Genomic DNA, 24544 nt, shown 5'->3' with positions numbered 1-24544 from the left:
AAAATAGTTACTTTAGAGATACTAGTTAATGTAATGTAGAAATAAGCCACTTTGATTCTGGCAGTTAGGGACAAAGGGGTTTGAGACCGCATGGAAAAAGCAGGAAGAGGTGTGTCTATGAGAGTGATGCTGCATTGATAGGGGCCAGAGAAAGGGATTGGAAGTGAGCCAATCAGAATAGATCGAACAGGTCAGGAGGGACATAGGCTGACCTATGTCCGTCGAGTATGTGAAACTTGATACCATTTGAATTGATTTGCAGAGATCCCTTTGTTTCTTTGTTCATTCGCTTTCTGGGATATAGGAAACTGGATGTCTCTTATATTTCTATGAAATGAATCAAGCTTGCAAGCTAAATAAATAACTTCTTTTTACGTGCGAATCCATCTCAACTTTTATTGAGGCCAGACTGACAGAGAAAGAAATTTGGGGATCAACAGAAGCATTGGAAAGGGTGCAGAGGAGATTTACCAGAATGTTGCCTGGTATGGAGGGAAGATCTTATGAGGGAAGGCTGAGGGACTTGAGGCTGTTTTCGTTGGAGAGAAGAAGGTTAAGAGCTAACTTAATTGAGGCATACAAGATGATCAGAGGATTAGATAGGGTGGACAGTGAGAGCCTTTTTCCTCGGTTGGTGATGTCTAGCACGAGGGGACATAGCTTTAAATTGAGGGGAGATAGATATAGGACAGATGTCAGAGGTAGGTTCTTTACTCGGAGAGTAGTAAGGGTGTGGAATGCCCTGCCTGCAACAGCAGTGGACTCGCCACCACTAAGGACATTTAAATGGTCATTGGATAGACATTTGGACGACAAGGGAATAGTGTAGATGGGCTTTAAAGTGGTTTCACAGGTCGCGCAACATCGAGGACCGAAGGGCCTGTACTGCGCTGTAATGTTCTATGTTCTAAAGATGGCTGTACGGACCATCATGTTTAAAGGAAATCTTGTCAGTCTTGAGCCATCTATCTACACCTTTATGTCGTCCTAATTGGTTTGGGTTAGAATCAAATACATTTGATTTGATGGTTAACTGTCATCCTTAATGTGCAACAGAAGTTCTGAATGTTTCATGTTTGAATATTTGTGTATGTTATGGAATGCGATTCTGTGCTTTTATCATAACTGGTTTCTACTGGTTTTCTGCTGACTTTGCTTTTATCCACATTCTGGACAATGGTGCCTTCATATTGCTATGGCGCTTACCTGGCCTTGATCTGTTCACTGGTACAGTTCATTTCTTAATGTCAAACTGTCTTTGAAAATATGTTTGTTGGAACAATAGCTTTTTCAGCTTGCTCAGTGAAAATGTTGTTTTTATCTCCAATTAGTTTATGCATGTGATAGCTTCAACAGAGACACAAAAAAGCCTATGTGTTTTGTCATGACCTGAGGTGATGAGTGCTGAAATCCTCATTTTAAAATGGGTATTAAAACTGGGTCTTAATATTTACATTAAAATAGCCTTTTTACCTATCAGATGTATCAGGAAATAGTCGATTACTATCACTCCGGTTTCACCCGAGGAAGGAGCAGTGCTCCGTAAGCTGGTGATTTGAAACAAACATGTTGGACTTTAACCTGGTGTTGTAAGACTTCTTACTGTGCTCACCCCAGTCCAACGCCGGCATCTCCACATCATGGCTTACAGGAATAGACAGGGTAGGTGCAGGTGAGAGGTTTCCCCTGGTTGGAGAGTCTGGAACCAAGCGACATAATTTCAAAACAAGGGGGAAGCCACTTAGGACGGGTCTCGGACGAGACATTTCTTTACTCAGAGGGTTGTGAATCTTTGGAATTCTCTACCCCAGAGGGCTGTGGGAGCTCAGTCACTGAGTGTGTTTAAAGCAGAGACTGACAATTTCTAAATCCCAATAACACAAAGGGATATGGGGACAGTGTGGGATATAGGCGTATTGAAGGGTGTCATGAAGCACGCTGATGTTATCTGTTGAGTATCTCAACTTGGAACACCAGTTTGCGGAGGTGTGTAGTTTTGATTTGCTTTGGTATGAGGAGAACCCCCAGTGAGAACAGAATGCCCAGTCACCATGGAGCAATTATTCAAGAGTATTTATTAAAGTGAAGAAAAGACAAATACACACAAACAGGACAACTCTACTCTCACACAATTAAAATTCATGAATTACTAAACACCCACAGTGAACGTATCCTTGGTTACAAAATATATCTGCAATCCTGGACTTGGTAACACCTCCCCTGTACCCCAAACAACATCCAAATTAAATAACCAGCTCTAGTTACCACAATACAGGGATGATACTCAAGTTTGGGAAACCTCCTTCTCTGGTCCAGCAAAGGTATTTCAAACCGTCGTCCCGAAGGCTTTCTGCACTGCCTTGGCTCTAAGACTTAGAAACATGTTTGGCTGTCAACTTGGTCTTCAGGCCGGGGGCTGGAACCTGCCTGTCTTTCTCTCTGAGTCTCCTCGATGTTAACTGCCACTCTTTGCCTCTCATGGTCTGGTCAATTGTACCTTTTTTATTCCTTGATTATGTCTTCTGTGTATTTGGCTGTGTACCCCGATCAACTTCCTTGTCCACATATTAACATATGTATAGCTCATGGACTTTCCCCAATCTTCCATAATCTGTTTGTCTTCCATAAGCCATCCACATTTGATTCTTATCGAAACAGCTGCTCTAAACACGTTACCGGGGAGAGATGCATATCAATTGAGGACTTTGAATATTGTCTACTGCTGTCTCCAGGCAGATTTATGACAATGGCGGAACAGGCTCGATGGGCTGAATGGCCAACCCCTGGACTTATGTTCCAATGATACAAAGATAGGTTGGAAAGTAAATTGTGAAGAGGACATAAGGAGACTGCTAAGGGATATAGATAGGTTAATTGATTGGGCAAATGTGTGCAAAATTGAAAATAATGTGGGAAAATGTCAAATTGTCCATTTTGACATAAAGAATAAAAACAAAGCATTTTGTCTGCATGGTGAGAGATTGCAGAGCTCTGAGATTCAGAGGGATGTGGGTGTCCAAGAGCATGAATCACAAAAGGTGAGTACACAGGTACAGCAAGTAATTAGGAAAGCTACTAGAATGTTATTGTTTATTGTGAGGGGAATTGAATACAAAAGTAGGGAGGTTATGCTTCAGTTACACAGGACATTGGTGAGACCACATCTGGAGCACTGTGTACAGTATTGCTCTCATTTAAGGAATGATGTCAATGTGTTGGAAGCAGTTCAGAGAAGGTTTACTGGACTCGTACCTGGAATTGGAGGCTGGTCTTATGAGGAATGATTGGACAGGCTGGGCTTGTGTCCGATGGAGTTTAGGTGATTTGATTGAACCGTATAAGATGCTGATGGGCCTTGACAGGGTGGATGTGGGAGAATTAATCAATTGGCATCACTTTAAAAGTAATAACTTGCCCACTGAAGACAGGGGAGCACTTTTTCTCGACAGAGGGCGTGAGTCTTTGGAACTCTCTTCCTCAAAGGGCAGTGCAATATTTTGAAGGCAGAGCTGGATAGATTCTTGATCAGGGGGTGAAAGGTTATCGGGGGTCAGCGGGAATGTGCAGTTGAGGTTACATCAGATCAGCCATGAACTTATTGAATGGTGGAGCAGGCTCGAGGGGCCGAGTGGCCTACTCCTGCTCCTAATCCGTATGTTATCACATCCTTTATAATAGATTGTAGCATTTTCCCTCCTACTGATGTCAGACTAATGGGTCTGTGGTTTCCCGTTTTCTCTCTCCCTCCTTAAATAGTGGGGTTACATTTACCACCTTCCAATCTGCAGGAACCATTCCAGAATCTATATAATAGTGAAAGGTGATCACCAATGTATCCACTATCTCTACAGCCGCCTCTTTCAACACTCTGGGATGTACAGCATCAGCTTTTGGGGATTTATTAACTTTCAACCACATTAATTTCTCAGGTACTACTTTTTCACTAATACTAATCTCTTTCAGTTCCTCATGCTCACTGGTCCCTTGGTTCTCCAGTGTTTTTGGGACAATTTCTGTATCTTCCTCCGTGAAGACAGACACACTGTTGTTTTTTTCTTTTTTAAATTTAGAGTGCCCAATTCATTTTTTCCAATTAAGGGGCAATTTAGCGTGTTCAATCCACCTACCCTGCACATCTTTTGGGTTGTGGGGGTGAAACCCACGCAAACACGGGGAGAATGTGCAAACTCCACGCAGACAGTGACCCAGAGCCGGGATCGAACCTGGGACCTCGGCGCCGTGAGGCTGCAGTGCTACCACTGTGCCACCATGCTGCCCTGACACACATTGTTTAGTGACTCTGCCATTTCCTTACTCCCCATTATAAACTCTCTTGTCTCTGTCGGGAATGGACTCACCTTAGTCTTTGCTAATCTTTTCCTTTTCACATTCCTATCGGAGCTTTTCCAGTCGGTTTTTATGTTTCTCGCCAGTTTGCTCTCATATTCTATTTTCTCTTTATCAGTTTCTTGGTCCACCTTTGCTGAATTCCAAAACAAGTTCCCAGTCCTCAGGCTCACTACTATTTTGGACACTTTATGAGCTTCTTCCTTTGATCTCGTGGAATCCTTAAATCTTCTTGTTGGACACGAGTTTCATCACTTTTCCTGCTGGATAACTGTTCCTTAAAATAATCTATATTTATCGTAAATATTGAATAATTCTTTAAATTCTTGCAATTGTCTGTCTATTGTCATGTTTTATTGTAATTTCCCAATCTACCACAGACAACTTGCCCCTCAACAGTTTTCACACCCAGATAAATTAAACAAAAGAACCATGTAACCACCTTAGCCCACCTTCATGGCAATGTGGCATGACTTAGAGGGGTTCCAAACAGAAATGGTAACTGATAGATCTGTACTTGGTTCGTGTCACCGCACTCATATATCACTCGACAGAACATAAAACAGAGCTTCATGCATGAAGTAAATTGTAGCTTCATTCAGACAGTTTCCAAATGTCTGTGATCAGGTCAATTTGCTTGCAAATACAAAGTTTTAAAAAGTTTGTCTTGTCATAGGAACTAGGAACATGAGTAGGTCATCTGGCCCCTCGAGCCTGCTCCGCCATTTAATGAGATCATGGCTGATCTTTGTGGACTCAGCTCCACTCTCCGGCCCGTACACCATATCCCCGAATCCCTTTATTCTTTAGAAAGGTATCTATCTTTTTCTTAAAAACGTTTAAAGAAGGAGCCTCAACTGCTTCACTGGGCAAGGAATTCCAGAGATTCACAACCCTTTGGGTGAAGAAGTTCCTCCTACACTCCGTCCTAAATCTACTTCCCCTTATTTTCAGGCTATGCCCCCTAGTTCTGCTTTCCCCGACCAGTGGAAACAACCTGCCCGCATCTATCCTATCTATTCCCTTCATCATTTTATATGTTTCAATAAGATCCCCCCCCGCATCCTTCTAAACTCCAATGAGTACAGTCCCAGTCTACTCAACCTCGTGTCATAATCTAATCTCCTCAACTCTGGGATCAACCTAGTGAATCTCCTCTGCACTCCCTCCAGTGCTAATATGTCCTTTCTCAGGTAAGGAGACCAAAACTGGACACAATACTCCAGATGTGGCCTCACCAACACCCTATACAATTGCAGCATAACCTCCCTAGTCTTGAACTCCATCCCTCTAGTAACGAAAGACAAAACTCGATTAGCCTTCTTAATCACCTGTTGCACCTGCACACCAACTTTTTGCGACTCGTGCACCAGCACACCCAGGTCCCTCTGCACAGCAGCATGTTTTAACATCTTACCGTTTAAATAATTATCCATTTTGCTGTTATTCCTCCCAAAATGGATAGCCTCACATTTGGCAACATTGAATGCCATCTGCCAGACCCTAGCCCATTCACCTAACCTATCCAAATCCTTCTGCAGACTTCCGGTATCATCTGCACTTTTGGCTTTACCACTCATCTTAGTGTCGTCTGCAAACTTGGACACATTGCACTTGGTCCCCAACTCCAAATCATCTATGTAAATTGTGAACAACTGCGGGCCCAACACTGATCCTTGAGGGACCCCACTAGTTACAGGTTGCCAACCGGAGAAACGCCCATTTATCCCCACTCTCTGCTTTCTGTTAGTTAACCAATCCTCTACCCATGCTACCACTTTACCCTCAATGCCATGCATCTTTAGTTTATGCAGCAATCTTTTGTGTGGCACCTTGCCAAAAGCTTTCTGGAAATCCAGATATACCACATCCATTGGCTCCCCGTTATCTACTGCACTGGTAACGTCCTCAAAAAATTCTACGTAATTAGTCAGACACGACCTACCCTTTGTGAACCCATGCTGCGTCTGCCCAATGGGACAATTTCCCTCCAGGTGCCCTGCTACTTCCTCCTTAATGATAGATCCCAGCATTTTCCCCACAACCGAAGTTAGGCTTACCGGCCTATAATTACCCGCTTTCTGCCGACCTCCTTTTTTAAACAGTGGTGTCACGTTTGCTACTTTCCAATCCTTTGTCCAAGCAAATACAGATGACTGAGTTGAATTCAATACAGATTCCAGTTCTTGATAATTTCTTCAAATCAAAATACACGATACAGAGAAGCAGCCCATCGAATCTGCACCAACCCTCTCCCATAACCCCAGCTAACCTTTTGGACACTAAGGAACAATTTAGAATGGCCATCCACCTAACCTGCACATATTTGGACTTTGGGAGGAAACCCACGGAGCCACAGGGAGAAAGTGCAAACTCCACACACACACACAGCCCCTGAGGTCGGAATCGTACCTGCAGGCAAAGTGGTGAGATGGTACTGGGACAGCACCGTGGTTAGCACGGCAGCCTCACTGTGTCAGGGGCACTGGTACGATTCCGACCTCAGGGGCTGTGTGTGTGTAGAGTTTGCACTTTCTCCCTGTGGCTCCGTGGGTTTCCTCCCAAAGTCCAAATATGTGCAGGTTAGGTGGATGGCCATTCTAAATTGTTCCTTAGTGTCCAAAAGGTTAGCTGCGGTTATGGGGAGAGGGTTGGTGCAGATTCGATGGGCTGAATGGCCTACTTCTGCACTGTAGGAATTCCATGAGACCAGCCAGTCCAGCAGAAAGAAACCATCAACCATCCACATTGACCACCTGTCAGAATGAACAGAATGCAGTCCTGGATGTAACCGAGAGCAGAAACAATAGCAGCAGAATCCAACGCCTGGAGTCACTTGTGAATTTGTTGGTGAATCAGCAGATGCAATGCATCACAAAATTCCTTCCCACGTTGAGAGCAGATAAATGGCCTCTCCTCAGTGAAAACATGTCAGTGTCTCTGCAGGTGGGATGGATCACTGAATGCCTTGATCTACTCAGAGGAGGTGTATGGCTTCTCCCTGGTGTGAATCCGCTGGTGTGTCTGTAGGTTGGATAAATGATTGAATCCCTTCTCACACTGAGAGCAGGTGAACGGCTTCTCCCCAGTGTGAATTCGCTGGTGTCTCCGCAGGTGAGATTACCGAGTGAATCCCTTCTCACACTGAGAACAGTTAAACGGCCTCTCCCCAGTGTGAACTCGCTGGTTTGTCTGCAGACTGCTTGACTGAGTGAATCCCTTCCCACACACAGAGCAGGTGAACGGCTTCTCCCCAGTGTGACTTCGCTGGTGCTTCTGCAGGCTGCCTGACTGAGTGAATCCCTTCCCACACTGAGAACAGTTAAACGGCCTCTCCCCAGTGTGAACTCGCTGGTGTGCCTGCAGGCTGCCTGACAGACTGAATCCCTTCCCACACACAGAGCAGGTGAACGGCCTCTCCCCAGTGTGAACTCGCTGATGTCTCTGCAGGCTGCCTGACTGAGTGAATCCCTTCCCACACTGAGAGCAGGTGAACGGCTTCTCCCCAGTGTGAACTCGCTGATGTCTCTGCAGGTTGCCTGACCGACTGAATCCCTCCCCACACTGAGAACAGTTAAATGGCTTCTCCCCAGTGTGAACCCGCTGGTGTGCCTGCAGGCTGCCTGACTGAGTGAATCCCATCCCACACTGAGAGCAGGTGAATGGCCTCTCCCCAGTGTGAACTCGCTGATGTCTCTGCAGGCTGCATGACTGAGTGAATCCCTCCCCACACTGAGAGCAGGTGAACGGCTTCTCCCCAGTGTGAACTCGCTGGTGTCCCTGCAGGTTGCCTGACTGAGTGAATCCCTTCCCACACACAGAGCAGGTGAATGGTCTCTCCCCAGTGTGAGCTCGCTGGTGTCTCTGCAGGTTGCTTGACTCAGTGAATCCCTCCCCACACTGAGAGCAGGTGAATGGTCTCTCCCCAGTGTGACTGCGTCGATGGGCTTCCAGCGCAGATGGGAATCTGTATCCCTTCCCACAGTCCACACATTTCCATGGTTTCTTCATTTTATGTGTCTCCTTACATCTCTTCAGGCCAATGATATTCAGGTCCCAAGGAATCGTGTGACTCTGTCAGATCGAGACGTGATGTTTGAGATTTCTGTCTGTAATTCCTCCTCTCCCAATACCCTGTAAAAACAAGTTACAAAAGTCATCATTGTCAGTACAGGATAGAAATTCAGAACAGACAATTCTAATTTTTATGGAACATTCTTTTCTCTCTCATTCCCCACAAGCTGTAAATCTCCATCCCACACACTCTCCCTCCATTCTCACTCTGCTGTATCTAATATTCACCCTCCCAATTCTCCTGAAGGTGCTGATTCAGGCTGATTGACAGATCCATGCTCACTGCTTCCTGTCCTGGACACAGAGAACATAACAAATAGGAGCTGCAGTTGGCCATTCAGCCCATCGAGCATGCTCCACCATTCAATGAGATCATTGGCCGATCGACCTCAGCACCATTTTCCCACACATATCCCTTCATGCCTTCAATATCTAGAATCTTCCCAATCTTATTCTTGAATATATGCGAAGACTGGGGCTCCATAGTCCTCTGGATTAGAGAATTCCAGAGCTTCACCACATCCTTGAGTGAAGAAATCCCTCCTCATCTCAGCTGTCTCTCCATTTTCCTGCCGGTTCCCCATAACCCTCGACTCCCTCGTCAATCAGAAATCTGTCCAACTTGGCCGTGAATATATTCAATGACCTCCAGACTCCACTTGGTCCCTGTGGAAGAGAAATCCAGAGACTAACAACCCTCTGAGGAAAAAGATGACTGGAATGGGACCGATCCGAGACTTACAGAATAGCTCGACAGGGAGCTGGCATCAACTCAAGTTGTCATTTAATGACTCTATGTCTTGAAATATATAATGTAGCTACACTACTATATTTAAAAACTAGAAATAATAATAACCATACTTTATTACAGAACCACAAATAATATGTCCAATCTGTGCCATCTAACAACACAACACTGTCATAACATACACCAGTATATCATGGTGCAGACACACACACACACTGATGGACACACAGCAAGACCAGTCAACACACAACACCGCAGCCAATCACCAGTTAGCACACTCACTAGATAGACAGAGGGCATCAGAGTTCCCGCTCATTCGGGATGCAGCCTCTCAGAAGGACACAGCTTACAGCACAGATCTTCACCATGTGCTGAGTGCATAGACTGGTTAGGACAGCTAAGTCGCACGTTTCGGCCGCTCCCGGTGGAAGGGACTTTTGGGCTCTTAATAGGAGCCCCATCGGCAATTTTAACGGCAAATAACACTGTGCGGTAATCCAGAAGGGAATCCCTCCCCGGACACGGATGGAAAAAAAGAGAGGAAAGTAGCCGGATTGCGGTGGATCCTCAAGAGCAGCGGCCAGGAAGGCAGGCACAAAGCAAGATGGCGTCGGAAGAAGGCAGTTTAATATGGGGCCCTGACCAACAAGAGTTCCTGCGGCGTTGCGTAGATGAACTCAAAAAGGAGATGAAGAGGGAGCTGTTGGCCCCGATATTACAAGCAATTGAGGGGCTAAAGGAGGAGCAAAAGACCCAGGAACAGGAGCTTCGGGTCGTGAAGGCAAAGGCTGCTGAGAATGAGGACGACATACAGGGCCTGGTGGTGAAAACGGAGATCCACGAGGCACAACACAAAAGATGTGTGGAAAGGCTGGAGGTGCTGGAGAACAATGCGAGGAGGAAGAACTTAAGGATTCTTGGTCTTCCCGAAGGTGCAGAGGGGGCGGACGTCGGGGCATATGTGTGCACGATGCTGCATTCGTTAATGGGATCGGAGGCCCCGACGGGTCCGCTGGAGGTGGAGGGAGCCTATCGAGTTATGGCGCGAAGACCGAGGGCTGGAGAAATTCCTCGAGCAATAGTGGTGAGATTTCTCCGATATAAGGACAGAGAGATGGTCCTCAGATGGGCCAAGAAAACTCGGAACAGTAGGTGGGAGAATGCGGTGATCCGCGTGCATCAAGATTGGAGTGCGGAGGTGGCGAGAAGGAGGGCGAGCTTTAATCGGGCCAAGGCGGTGTTGCATAAAAGGTCAAATTCGGAATGTTGCAGCCGGCGAGACTGTGGGTCACACATCTAGGGAAACACCACTATTTCGAAACGGCAGACGAAGCGTGGACATTTATTGTCGAGGAGAAGCTGGAGTGAGCGGGCCAGAAGAAAAAGAACGTTTGGGACAAAAGTGGGGGGGTGAATTTGTGGGATGAAGGGGGGAAAAAGGGGAAGAGAAGACTTCCCAGATTGTTAAACCTGCGACCCTGTAACTTCTCTCTCTTCCCCATGTCGTGGGGGAGGGGGTGAGAGAGGATGAGGAGCTGTGGGCGCCGGCCATTGGGGGCGGGGCCAAAGGGGAAGTGCGGGCTTTGTTCCCGCGGTATGGTAATCACGGCGGGAACAGGGAAGCAGGAAGGAGGGGGCCTCGCACAGTGTGAGCCGAGGTCACGTGGGGAAGCCGAGGTCGGCCAGAGTTTGCTGACTTCTGGGAGTAACATGGGGGGTGCAATTACGCTAGCTTGGGATCTAGCGGGGGGGGGGGGTTAACTGGGTTGCCGCTGCTGGGGAGAAGGGGGAGCTGGTATGGGAGGGGGGGGGGGTCGGGGCGGGGGGGCGCCGCCTGGGGGGGATACAGCTACGTGGAAACCGGGTGAGGAGCTGGATTGAAAAAGGAAATGGCTAGTCGTCAAGGGGGTGGGGGGTAAAGAGCCCCCCAACCCGGTTGATCACGTGGAATGTGAGAGGGCTGAACGGGCCGATTAAGAGGGCACGGGTACTCGCACACCTAAGGAAACTTAAGGCAGATGTGGTTATGCTTCAGGAGACGCATCTGAAGCGGACAGACCAGGTTAGACTTCGCAAAGGATGGGTGGGGCAGGTGTTTCATTCGGGGCTAGATGCAAAAAACAGTGGGGTGGCCATACTAGTGGGGAAGCGGGTAATGTTTGAGGCAAAGACTATAGTGGCAGATAGTGGGGGCAGATACGTGATGGTGAGTGGCAAACTGCAAGGGGAGGCGGTGGTATTGGTGAACGTGTATGCCCCGAACTGGGATGATGCCAACTTTATGAGGCGTATGTTAGGACGCATCCCGGACCTAGAGGCGGGAAAGTTGGTAATGGGTGGAGACTTTAATACAGTGCTGGACCCAGGGCTGGACAGATCGAGGTCCAGGACCGGAAGGGGGCCGGCTGCAGCTAGGGTGCTTAAGGATTTTATGGTGCAGATGGGAGGAGTAGATCCCTGGAGATTTAGTAGACCTAGGAGTAAGGAGTTTTCGTTTTTCTCCTATGTACAGGTATTTTCACGAATAGATTTTTTTGTTTTGGGAAGGGCACTGATCCCAAAGGTGATGGGGACGGAGTACACGGCTATAGCCATCTCGGATCATGCTCCACACTGGGTGGACCTGGAGATAGGGGAAGAAAAACAACAGCTTCCACCCTGGAGAATGGACATGGGATTATTGGCAGATGAGGGGGTGTGTTTAAGGGTGAGGGGGTGTATTGAAAGGTACTTGGAAATTAATGATAATGGGGAGGTACAGGTGGGAGTGGTCTGGGAGGCACTGAAGGCAGTGGTTAGAGGGGAGATGATATCTATTAGGGCACATGAAGGAAAGCAGGAGGGTAGGGAAAGGGAGTGGTTGTTGAATGAACTGCTGAGGGTGGACAGACAATACGCGGAGGCACCGGAGGAGGGACTATACAGGGAAAGGCAAAGGCTACATATAGAGTTTGACTTGTTGACTACGAGTAAAGCAGAGGCACAGTGGAGGAAGGCACAGGGTGTACAGTACGAATAGGGGGAGAAGGCGAGTAGGTTGTTGGCCCACCAACTGAGGAAAAGGGGAGCAGCGAGGGAGATAGGGGGGTGAGAGATGAGGAGGGGGAGATGGAGCGGAGAGAGTGAATGGAGTGTTCAAGGCATTTTATGAAAGATTATATGAAGCACAGCCCCCGGACGGGAAGGAGAGAATGATGTGCTTTCTGGATCAGCTGGAATTTCCTAAGGTGGAGGAACAGGAGAGAGTGGGGCTGGGAGCACAGATTGAGACAGAGGAAGTAGTGAAAGGGATTGGAAGCATGCAGGCGGGGAAGGCCCCGGGACCAGACGGATTCCCAGTTGAATTCAATAAGAAATATTTGGACTTGCTGGCCCCGCTATTGATGAGAACCTTTAATGAGGCGAGGGAAAGGGGCAGCTGCCCCCGACTATGTCAGAGGCAACGATATCGCTCCTCCTAAAGAAGGAAAAAGACCCGCTGCAATGCAGGTCATACAGGCCTATTTCCCTCCTGAATGTGGATGCTAAGATCCTGGCCAAGGTAATGGCAATGAGGATAGAGGATTGTGTCCCGGGGGTGGTCCATGAGGACCAAACTGGGTTTGTGAAGGGGAGACAGCTAAATACAAATATACGGAGGCTGCTAGGGGTAATGATGATGCCCCCACCAGAGGGGGAAGCGGAGATAGTGGTGGCGATGGATGCCGAGAAAGCATTTGATAGAGTGGAGTGGGATTATTTGTGGGAGGTGTTGAGGAGATTTGGCTTTGGGGACGGGTATATCAGGTGGGTACAGTTGCTGTATAGGGCCCCGATGGCGAGCGTGGTCACGAATGGACGGGGGTCTGATTATTTTCGGCTCCATAGAGGGACGAGGCAGGGCTGTCCTCTGTCCCCGTTATTGTTTGCACTGGCGATTGAACCCCTGGCCATGGCACTGAGGGGTTCCAGGAAGTGGAGGGGAGTACTTGGGGGGGGGGGGGGGGGGGGGGGGGGGGGGGGGAGAAGAACACCGGGTATCTCTATATGCGGACGATTTGTTGCTATATGTGGCGGACCCGGCGGAGGGGATGCCAGAGATAATGCGGATACTTGGGGAGTTTGGGGATTTTTCAGGGTATAAACTGAACATGGGGAAAAGTGAGTTATTTGTGGTGCACCCGGGGGAGCAGAGCAGAGAGATAGAGGATTTACCGTTGAGGAAGGTAACAAGGGACTTCCGGTACCTGGGGATCCAGATAGCCAAGAATTGGGGTACATTACATAGGCTTTATTTTACACGGTTGGTGGAACAGATGGAGGAGGATTTCAAGAGATGGGACATGGTGTCCTTGTCATTGGCAGGTAGGGTGCAGGCGGTTAAAATGGTGGTCCTCCCGAGATTCCTTTTTGTGTTTCAGTGCCTCCCGGTGGTGATCACGAAGGCTTTTTTCAAAAGAATTGAAAAGAGCATTATGAGTTTTGTGTGGGCTGGGAAGACCCCGAGAGCGAGGCGGGGATTCTTGCAGCGTAGTAGGGACAGGGGGGGGGGCTGGCACTACCGAGCCTAAGTGAGTACTACTGAGCCGCCAATGTTTCAATGGTGTGTAAGTGGATGGGAGAAGGGGAGGGAGCGGCCTGGAAGAGAATGGAGAGGGCGTCGTGCAAGGGGACTAGCCTGCAAGCAATGGTGACGGCGCCGTTGCCGTTCTCACCAAAGAAATACACCACAAGCCCGGTGGTGGTGGCGACATTGAAAATTTGGGGGCAGTGGAGACGGCATAGGGGAGGAACGGGAGCTTCGGTGCGGTCCCCGATAAGAAACAATCACAGGTTCGTTCCGGGGAGAATGGATGGGGGATTTGGAGCATGGCAAAGAGCTGGGGTAGTACAATTAAGAGATCTATTTGTAGATGGGACGTTTGCGAGTTTGGGAGCGCTGACGGAGAAATATGGGTTGCCCCAAGGGAATGCATTTCGGTACATGCAATTGAGGGCTTTTGCGAGGCAACAGGTGACGGAATTCCCGCAGCTCCCGACGCAGGAGGTGCAGGATAGAGTGATCTCAGAGACATGGGTGGGGGATGGTAAGGTGTCGGACATATACAGGGAGATGAGGGATGAGGGGGAGATCATAGTAGATGAGCTGAAAGGGAAATGGGAAGAAAAACTGGGGGAGGAGATTGAGGAGGGGCTGTGGGCGGATGCCCTACGTAGGATAAACTCATCGTCCTCGTGTGCCAGGCTAAGCCTGATACAATTTAAGGTGCTACACAGGGCGCATATGATTGGAGCACGGCTTAGTAAATTTTTGGGAGTAGAGGATAGGTGTGCGAGATGCTCGAGAAGCCCAGCGAATCATACCCACATGTTCTGGTCATGCCCGGCACTACAGGGGTTCTGGGTGGGGGTGGCAAGGGTGCTTTCGAAGGTGGTGGGGGTCCGGGTCGAACCAAGCTGGGGGTTGGCTATATTTGGGGTTGCAGAAGAGCCGGGAGTGCAGGAGGCGAGAGAGGCTGACGTGTTGGCCTTTGCGTCCCTTGTAGCCCGGCGCAGGATATTGTTAATGTGGAAGGAAGCCAAACCCCCGGGGGTGGAGACCTGGATAAACGATATGGCAGGGTTCATAAAGTTAGAACGGATTAAGTTTGTGTTAAAGGGTTCGGCTCAGGGGTTCACCAGGCGGTGGCAACCGTTCGTCGACTACCTCACAGAAAGATAGAGGGAATGGAAAAGAAGTAGATAACAGCAGCAACACAGGGGGGAGGGGGAGGGAGGAATCGGACGGACTCTCAGGGATGTTATTGTATATGTATAGGTATTTGGTATATGTAATTGTATATTGGATTGTTGGACTGTATTTTTGGAGAGTATTTATCTTGGACAAGGCAGTTGCCATTTAGTTTAATTTTGTTTTTTTGTTTTTGTTTATATATATTATTTATTTATTTGTTTAAAACTGGCCACGGTTATTTATATTGCTTTATTGTTGTGTAAAAGAAACACTACGTATTGTTATGTTTGGCCAAAAAAACTTGAATAAAATATATATTTTTTTTTTAAAAGAACTTTTTAGACCTACCTGCAAGTGATCTGCCTTCCACCAGCACACAGCCATCCCGCAAACTGGACAGCGTCCGCCCGCCGCTCCGCATCACCGGTAACCTAGGGGCCAACTGGAAGATATTCAAACAACGCTTCCAGCTCTACCTTGAAGCCACAGACCGGGAAGCTGCCTCAGACACCAGGAAGATCGCTCTCTTGCTATCCACGGCCGGTGAACATGCCATCCACATTTTCAATTCTCTCACCTTTGCTGATGGTGAAGATAAATCAAAATTCAAGACGGTCCTCCTCAAGTTTGACAGTCACTGCAAAATCGAGGTGAATGAAAGTTGAGCGCTATGTATTCCAACAGCGTTTGCAGGGTAAGGATGAACCTTTCCACTCCTTTCTCACCCACCTCCGCATCCTTGCGCAGTCCTGTAATTACGGGCCCACCTCTGACTCCATGATACGCGTCCAGATTGTTTTCGGTGTTCAGTCGGAACCCTACGCCAGCAGCTCCTTAAGGTAAAGCAGCTCACCCTAGCGATTGCCATGGAGACCTGCTTGCTACACGAACACGCCATTAGTCGGTATTCCCACATCCAAGCGGCTGAAACGGCGCGGCAAGATCCCCACGAGGCAGAACGGGTCCAAGCAAATCCAGGGCCTCAGCCTGAATGAGGGCAGCCATTTTGCGCACTTTTTGCGGACTCCTGTGCTTGTGCGCACCGAACGAGGGGACGGTGACGTCGACGAACGTACTGCGCAGGCGCACACCACATACGACTGCACAGCGCATGCACGGTGGCACAGCGAACGAGGCGACGGCGACGTCGACGAACGTACTGCGCAGGCGGGCACCATGTACGACCGCATCGCGCAAGCGCGGTGGCGCAGCGAATGTACTGACGCTACAATGTGCGGCAACAGTGGCTCCGCCCACTTAAAGCGGCAATGCCCTGCCAAACCCCAACAATGCCTGAGATGTGGCAAATTTGGCCATTATGCTGCTTTCGGCAGATCAGCTCAGCCTGCCAACTCTTGTCGCTCCAGCCAGCCTCGCAGGAATGTCCGGGTCATTCAACCCACGGTCACCGAGTCCGATTCGGACCTGCTACTCGATATTGACACCGAGGACACGAAGGTGCCTTTTCGAGTCGGTATCGTTACAAAAAACAGGGTGTCCCCAAAGCAAAGAATCCAGCCTCTATCGGTATACAGCATCGATCCAGACTATAAGTGGTGTGCCCCCGTTACGGTCATCGGTCCCAAATACGATTCCGCCTGCACACTGGTGCCTCCGCCAATCTCAATGCGCGGTCTGACCTCCAAAGCCTTTGTGTCAAACTGGTCAGCCTGCCAGCTATTAAATTATAATGGCAATGCCATTGCTGCCAGCGGCTCATGCCAACTTGAAGTGACGCACAGGTCTCGCAAAGCCATCCTTCCCTTTTTAAATCGTGGGCTCCTCGAAAGCCTCCCTGTTTGGCGCGCAGGCATGCAAGCTGTTGAACCTAGTTCAGAGAGTTCCCTCTCTCTCTCTCCTGCTGACGCATCTGCCTTTCAGGACACTGACTTCAGGGCGCAGCTCGACGCCATTATCAACCAGTACCATGATGTCCTTGTGGGCATGGGCACGCTCCCGTACACCTACAAGGTTTTATTAAAACCGGATGCCACGCCTGTGGTGCACGCAGCTCGCAGGGTCCCAGCACCCCTTAAGGACCGCCTCAAGCAGCAGCTGCAGGACCTCCAGAACCAAGGAGTGATTTCCAAAGTCACGGAACTGACCGACTGGGTCAGCTCTATGGTGTGTGTAAAAAAGCTTTCCGGCGAATTGAGAATTTGCATTGATCCCAAGGATCTAAATCGCAATATTATGAGAGAGCACTATCCAATTCCCAAGGGCGAAGAGCTCACATGTGAGATGGCTCAGGCCAAGCTCTTTACCAAACTCGATGCCTCAAAAAGGATTCTGGCAAATCCAGCTGGATAAATCCAGCAGGAAACTCTGCACATTTCACACCCCCTTTGGCAGATATTGTTACAACAGGATGCCTTTTGGGATCATATCTGCATCAGAAGTGTTCCATAGGATTATGGAACAAATGATGGAAGGCATTGAAGGTGTTCGCGTCTATGTCGATGACATAATCATTTGGTCCACCACCCCGCAGGAGCATGTTAGTCGCCTCCAGCGCGTATTCAGACGTATACATGAGCATGGCCTCCTCCTCAACAGGGCCAAATGCTCTTTTGGTCGGATGGAATTCAAGTTCCTCGGTTACCACATCTCCCAATTGGGTGTGCAGCTGGATGCGGACAAGGTAGCTGCCATCACAGCTATAAAAACACCAGAGGACAAGAAGACAGTCCTCCGATTTTTGGGCATTGTCAATTTTTTAGGGGAATTCATCCCTCACCTCGCCTCTCATACCACGGCTCTCAGGAACCTGGTCAGGAAGACGACAGACTTCCAATGGCTCCCTGCCCATGAGCGCGAATGGAGAGAACGCAAGACAAAACTGACCACAGCCCCGGTCTTAGCTTTCTTTGATCCAGCAAAGGAGACCAAGATTTCGACCAATGCCAGTCAATCCGGCACTGGGGCAGTGCTCCTTCAATGTGAGGAGGCCTCATCATGGGCCCCCGTTGCATATGCGTCACGTGCGATGACCCCCACGGAGCAGCTCTACACGCAGGTAGAAAAGGAGTGCCTGAGCCTTCTGACCGGTGTGGTTAAGTTTCATGATTATGTGTATGGACTTCCTCAATTCACCGTCGAGACCGACCATCGCCCGCTGGTCAATATAATACAGAAAGACTTGAACGACATGACGTCTCGCCTCCAGCGTATTCTTCTCAAGCTCCGGCGATACGACTTCCAGCAGGTGTACACCCCAGGCAAAGACCTCATCATTGCTGACGCTCTCTCCAGGGTAGTCAACACTCCATGTGACCCAGCGGGATATGTCTGCCAGGTTGACGCCCATGTGGCATTCGCGGCCTCCAATCTACCTGCCACGGATGAACGCCTCGTCCAAATTCGCCGCGAGACGGCGGCTGACCCCTTGCTACAGCGTGTCATGAGCCACCTAACGGACGGGTGGCTCAAGTGCCAATGCCCTCAATTCTATAATGTCAGAGATGGTCTGGCGGGAGTAGACGGGGTTCTTCTAAAACTGGACCACATTTTCATCCTGCATTGCATGCGCCAGCTTGTCCTGGAACAACTACACGAGGGCAGCCTTGGCTTGGAAAAGTGCCACCGACGGGCCCGAGAGGCAGTGTACTGGCCCGGCATTAATGAGGACATAGCCAACACAGTGCTCAACTGTCCCACTTGTCAGCGCTTCCAGCCAGCCCAACCAAGCGAGACCCTGCAGCCCCATGAGTTGGTCACATCACCATGGACGAAGGTGGGCATCAATCTGTTCCACGCGCTGGGTAGAAACTATGTCCTGATCGTGGACTACTTTTCAAATTGCCCGGAAGTGATACGGTTGCACGACCTCAACTCGTCTGCAGTCATTCGTGCATGTAAAGAAAACTTTGCTCAACACGGCATCCCGCTCACGGTTATGTCGGACAATGGCCCTGCTTCGCCAGCCAAGAATGGTCCAACTTTGCCAGGCGGTACAATTTTCCCCATGTGACACACAGCCCCCTGTACCCTCAATCCAACGGCAAAGCGGAGAAGGGAGTACATATAGTCAAACGGCTCCTATGCAAGCCTGCCGATGCTGGGTCCGATTTCTACCTTTCCTTGCTGGCCTATCGCTCCGCTCCACTGTCCACTGGCCTGTCGCCAGCCCAGTTACTCATGGGTCGTACCCTGAGGACGACGGTGCCGTCCATCCATGTCCCAGACCTCGACCACTTTCCGGTCCTTCGCCGAATGCAGCTGTCTCGTGCACAGCACAAGGCAACTCATGACTCCCGTGCAGCTGATCTCCCTGCTCTGGCCCCAGATGACAACGTCCGCGTCCATCTTCCGGATGGTGGCTGGTCTGCAACTGCTGTTGTCCTTCGGCTGGTGCCCCCCTCCCCCCACTCGTTCCTGGTTCATCTACAGGATGGCTCTATTCTGCGCCGCAATCGACGCGTCCTTCGTCTCGTTCCACACTCGCCACGTGATCCTGCCATGGGCTATGCAGAGCTCCCTGTCACTCTGCCTCCCCCTGACTTTGACGCAGTCAAGCCCGCTCCTGAACCGGCGGCTCTCGACCCACCCTTGAGGCGGTCAACCAGAATTTGTCGCCCACCTGAGACTAAATTTATGGACTTTTCGAAATTATGGACTCTCTCAATTGTCTCGTTGCTTTGTTTGATCGTTTCCCTGGTTTGTATATAGTGTTGATCTCGTTACTCTTGTTGCAAACTGCTTCTCTGCACCAGGCACCTTCCCATGTAAATAGCTTAAGTTCTCGTGTACCTAGTCCTGTAAATATGTCTTCGCACCCCACACGTAGTTTGGAACATTCTCACCACACATTATTTATTGCCACACACATACATTTCTTTATAAAAAGGGGGATGTCATAATATACACCAGTATATCATGGTGCAGACACACACACTGATGGACACACAGCAAGACCAATCAACACACACAACACTGCAGCCAATCACCAGTTAGAGCACACTCACTATGTAGACAGAAGGCATCAGAGTTCCCGCTCATTCGGGATGCAGCCTCTCAGAAGGACAGAGCTTACAGCACAGATCTTCACCGTGTGCTGAGTGCATCGACTGGTTAGGACAGGCATAGGTCTTTAATTTAATCTAACATTGTGTTAACCCACAGTGAAAGTATGTTCAACAGTTTCTAACTTAATAAAATAGTGTTGTACTATTTTAAGTGTTGGTGGCCTGTATGTGTTCCACGGATCTAGAGCACCCAACACAACAAACACATATCTCTGTCTGATATTATATCTCTCCATAGCAAGATGGCGCCAGAGTGTGGCGACCCTGTGCAAGTTCTCTCCACAGATCCTCTTATAAGCTTACTAACCTTTGAAAAGTTAATTCTAACAATAATTCCCGTACCAGCCTCCCCGAACAGGCGCCAGAATGTGGCGACTAGGGGCTTTTCACAGTAACTTCATTGCGGTGATAATGTAAGCCGACTTGTGACAATAAAGATTATTATCTCTAACCTTTCTCTTTTATGTTCTCTTGCAGGTCTGAAGCTCTTCACATGATGATTTGGGGGGTTTTCCCTCAGTCTGGTCTCAGTAAATAGACCAAGTCGGATTGTAGGTAAAATCTATTTTATTCTAAACAGCTTGCAAGCCTGACTTTCTCTGATAACAGCAGGACACCACACCAGAGTTCCTGAGATTTCCCGAGCAAGTGAGAACAAAGACACAAAGCATCTTGTTTCATATACATCAATGTAGCATCAAGTTACACACACACACGACCAAATAAGGTAACAATGGCAAATGTCAGCTTTTCATCGGTTTTCCCACATTCCTTGACCTAGCCATATAAGGGGAGCTTTGCAATTACTGACCCCAATAGGTTCATCTCACATTCCTTAACCTTGAGGCCCCTTTCTCCCAGTATCCCCTGCAACAAAGAAATGGTCCCAGTGGCTGCCCATCCCCCTCTTCATGCTTTGCAAAATCCCAGTTACAGGCAATTCCAGACTGCTACCCATTTTTTCCAGCCGAAGCGAGAGATGTTTAAAAGTCCGCTACCCTATGCCTCTATTCTCCTGTATTAGGATCCGCTCCGAACTTTGCCTAACCACTTATAGCTACTTATCCCATTCTAACACCATGCTCTTTTGTTCAATTCCTCACACATATCTTCTCTCCTGCAGTACTACACTCCATATGCTCACCCATTGCCTGTGCCTATGTATTTACATTGTGTATTTATGTATGTTTTTTCATGTATGGAATGATCTGCTGGACTGCACACAGAACAATACTTATCACTGTACCTCGGTACACATGACAATAAAATGAATCCAATCCAATATTAATTTACTGTCCCCTTAAATGTCAGCCACCTCCTGGGGTAACCAGCCCTTTAAGTGGGAACATTCGGAAAGAGAGCATCCTTTTAGCCAGACAAATAAATGTGTCAAGCTGAGGGAGTCTTTAAGAGAGAGAGAGACCTGGGCCAAGCTTTGCAGAGTCTGCACCCTCCCTGGATTCACTTCCTTTCCCTTCAGTTGCTGCAAGTGACCAATTGAAGGTGAGAATGAGAAAAGAAATGGAAAGGGGGAGAAAAGAAAGTGTTTTACTCACAGGTGCTGGAGGCAGGAGGGAGTTTCAGTCCGTGAGCAGCTCAATATCCAGCCACACAAAGCCCGCGCGCTGGTTCACTGGAGGACCAGAGTCCTTCCGGTCCGACAAGTCTTCCCTTTGACCCGAGCCGGGCAGAAGGTCTGAATTGAAGGCGCGCGCGCATGTTTTGGGGGTGATGCGCATGTGCAGGTTGGGTGGGGACAGGGACAAAGCGGCGCACTGACCATTGTGTGTCCGGAACTTCCAGCCTTTCCCATTGGTCACCAGCTCAGCGCGGTTGGAAGGAAAAGTCTCTCTCACCCCCACGTGGGGTTCCGCCCCTCATTGTGTGTCAGCGGGGGATTGACCAATGGAAAGCCGGGAGGACCGGAAGGACTCTGCTCCTCCAGCCAATTAAACCATCCCCATTGTCAGAATGCGGAAGCTGCACAATGAGCAAAACTGCTGCTTCTCTGTCTGAGTAAGGATTGAGCTTCGCACAGACTGAAACCTCCTCCTGTCTCCAACATCTGTGCGGAAAACACTTTCTTTTCTCCCCCTTTGGCAATATCAAGGCAGATATTGCCAAAGCAATGATGCGCATGGTGGACGAGTCCACCCCCTTCCAGGTGGAGAGTGACATTTCAGAGGTTGCCCTCAACGCCTCCATGATTCGACACTCCTCAGTCAAAAAAGCTCAATCCATTGGGGAAGCTGTGTGGCACTGGAGGCACGACCTCGCTGGTAGGAGGTTCACCCTCGTCACCAGCCAACGGTCGGTGGCCTTCATGTTCAACAATACACAGCGGGGCAAGATCAAGAATGATAAAATCTTGAGGTGGAGGATCGAACTCTCCACCTGTAATTACGATATCGTGTATCGTCCTGGGAAGCTCAATGAGCCCCTAGATGCCCTGTCCCACGGCACATGCGCCAGCGCGCAAGATGACCGACTCCGGTTGACCAGGGACTGCTAAATCTGCGCGGAGTGTAAGCCGACTTCCATCGACCAGATAAGGCCCACCTGGTGAAGGCATTCCAGCCCTTCGAGCGCCTCAGCATCGACTTCAAAGGGCCCCTCCCCTCTACCGACCGCAACGCGTATTTTCTCAATGACATTGACGGGAACTCCCGCTTCCCCTTTGCAATCCCTTGCCCCGACATGACCGCGGCCACTGTCATTAAGGCCCTGCATAGTATCTTCACCTTGTTCGGTTTTCTCACTTACGTCCACAGTGACTGGGGCTCCACGTTTATAAGCGACGAACTGCGTCAGTACCTGCTCGGTAAGGGCATCGCCTCGAGCAGGACTACCAGTTACAACCCCCGGGGAAACGGACAGATGGAGGGGGAGAAAGCGACGGTTTGGAAGGCCGCCCTCCTGGCCCTACGGTCTAGGAGCCTCCCAGTTTCCTGCTGGCAGGAGGTCCTCCCCGACACGCTCCACTCCTTTAGGTTACTCCTTTGCAAGGCCACTAATGAGACCCGTCATGACCGCCTATTTGTTTTCCCTAGGAAATCCACCTCCGGGGTCTCGCTTCCGTCCTGGCTGATGACACCGGGGACTGTGCTGCTCCGAAAACACGTGAGGAGCCATACGTCCGACCCCCTGGTCGAGAGGGTCCAGCTCCTTCACGCCAACCCCCAGTATGCCGATGTGGCGGACCACGACGGCCGACAAGATAGTCTCTCACCGGGACCTGGCACCGACAGGTTCCCCTACAACCATCACCTACCCCCACCCTACACCGAACAGCGCCCCCGCCCCTGCATGGCCTACACACCCCTCCTACACCCCTTCCCCCCATCACCGATCTACAGGGATGAAGCTCCAGAAGACACGCTCCCGGAGTCAACACCCGTGCCTGCAGCGACGAATTCAACACCCGTGCCCACAACGACGAGTTCAATACCCGTGTCGCAGCGAAACCAGAGCTCAGGCAATCGCAGTGAACACTCAAGGCGCCAGACAGACTCAACCTGTGAGCAACTTCACCCCCGCTGAACTTCAATTTTTTTAACGGGTGAAAGTGGTGAATGCATTACAGCAACCATTCACCACTGTATTACATTACATTGTACTATGTTGATGTCCTTGTGGGCTCCACCTATGGATCATTGTATTACATTACATTGCATCGTATCATGTTGGTGCCCTTGTGGGCTCCGCCCCTGGCTCCACCCCCTCGAGGGAGGTATATAGATCTGCTGCCCTGCAGGCGGCTCTCAGTACAGAGCAGCCGCAGGCACAGTTCTAGCTGATTAAAACCACTGTTCACTTCAACTCTCCGCCTCATGTGAATTGATGATCGCATCAAGGAAATTGTAACCACCACTGTAAATAAGGCAAGATAAAGAACAACAATGTATGTACGCAAACAATTGAAACCGACCGATGTGTAAATATGTCTCTTAATCCTCTGTCTCCTACTGTTTTTCCATGCTTATCCTTGTTCTATACACCACAAAAAACTCATTTTCAATTCTGGATAGTTGCGTTTCGTGTCCATCATTGTGCAGTACATGTAACATTTTCCTGTCTATTTACATTTTGTCACCATCTATCTCAGTGCTCTGTCTTCGCTGCCCCTCCTGCCCCAACCCCCCCCCCCCCCTCCAGTTCACACGGGTGGGAGGTGCCACCCCTCCCTTCCGCTCTCTCCCCTTCTCCCCCCTTTTCCCTTGTGTTTTCTGCCGCGTCTGCCTTGCGGTTGGGTGAGGTGGGGGGGGGTCTTCCGCCTGCCCCCCTTGGTGGCGACCCCTTCATTCCCTCTGGTTCCCTCTTTTCTTCCTCCCCCCCCCCCCACCCTTCCCCCTGCTCGTGCGTTCCTGGTCGTTTCTTTCTAGTTTTCTTTCTCTCTCATCGTTGTTGGCTTCTAACACGTTTTGGAACGAACTTCCCCCAAGTATCCAGGAGGCCTTCCTCTGTCCCTCGGATGGCATACTTAATCTTCTCCAGATCAGGACAGCGAGCCAGTCTGCAGCTTTGGGTGGTGCTGCCGATCGCCAGCCGAGCAGGATTCTCCGGCGTGCGATTTGGGAAGCGAAAGCAAGGGCGTCGGCCCCCTTCCCCATGTGTAGCTCTGGCTGCTCTGAGTGCCAC

At 49.6% G+C, this 24544-nt stretch overlaps 1 protein-coding gene across 1 annotated transcript in view; it reads right to left on the bottom strand.

The window, feature by feature from the left end:
- Positions 1-21673, bottom strand: part of LOC140417941 (uncharacterized) — a 94240-nt gene extending 72567 nt beyond the window's left edge. Inside the window, 2 exon segments of the mRNA XM_072501374.1 lie at positions 7325-8481; positions 21463-21673. Coding sequence (XP_072357475.1) covers positions 7325-8358 — 1034 coding nt within the window. The 5' untranslated portion in view covers positions 8359-8481; positions 21463-21673.
- Positions 21674-24544: the final 2871 nt, after the last annotated feature.

This window comes from Scyliorhinus torazame, chromosome 5 (assembly GCF_047496885.1).
Source record: "Scyliorhinus torazame isolate Kashiwa2021f chromosome 5, sScyTor2.1, whole genome shotgun sequence".
Taxonomy (NCBI): domain Eukaryota; kingdom Metazoa; phylum Chordata; class Chondrichthyes; order Carcharhiniformes; family Scyliorhinidae; genus Scyliorhinus; species Scyliorhinus torazame.
Note: the sequence above shows the minus strand (reverse complement) of the source record. Positions and strands in the feature narration are given on the sequence as shown.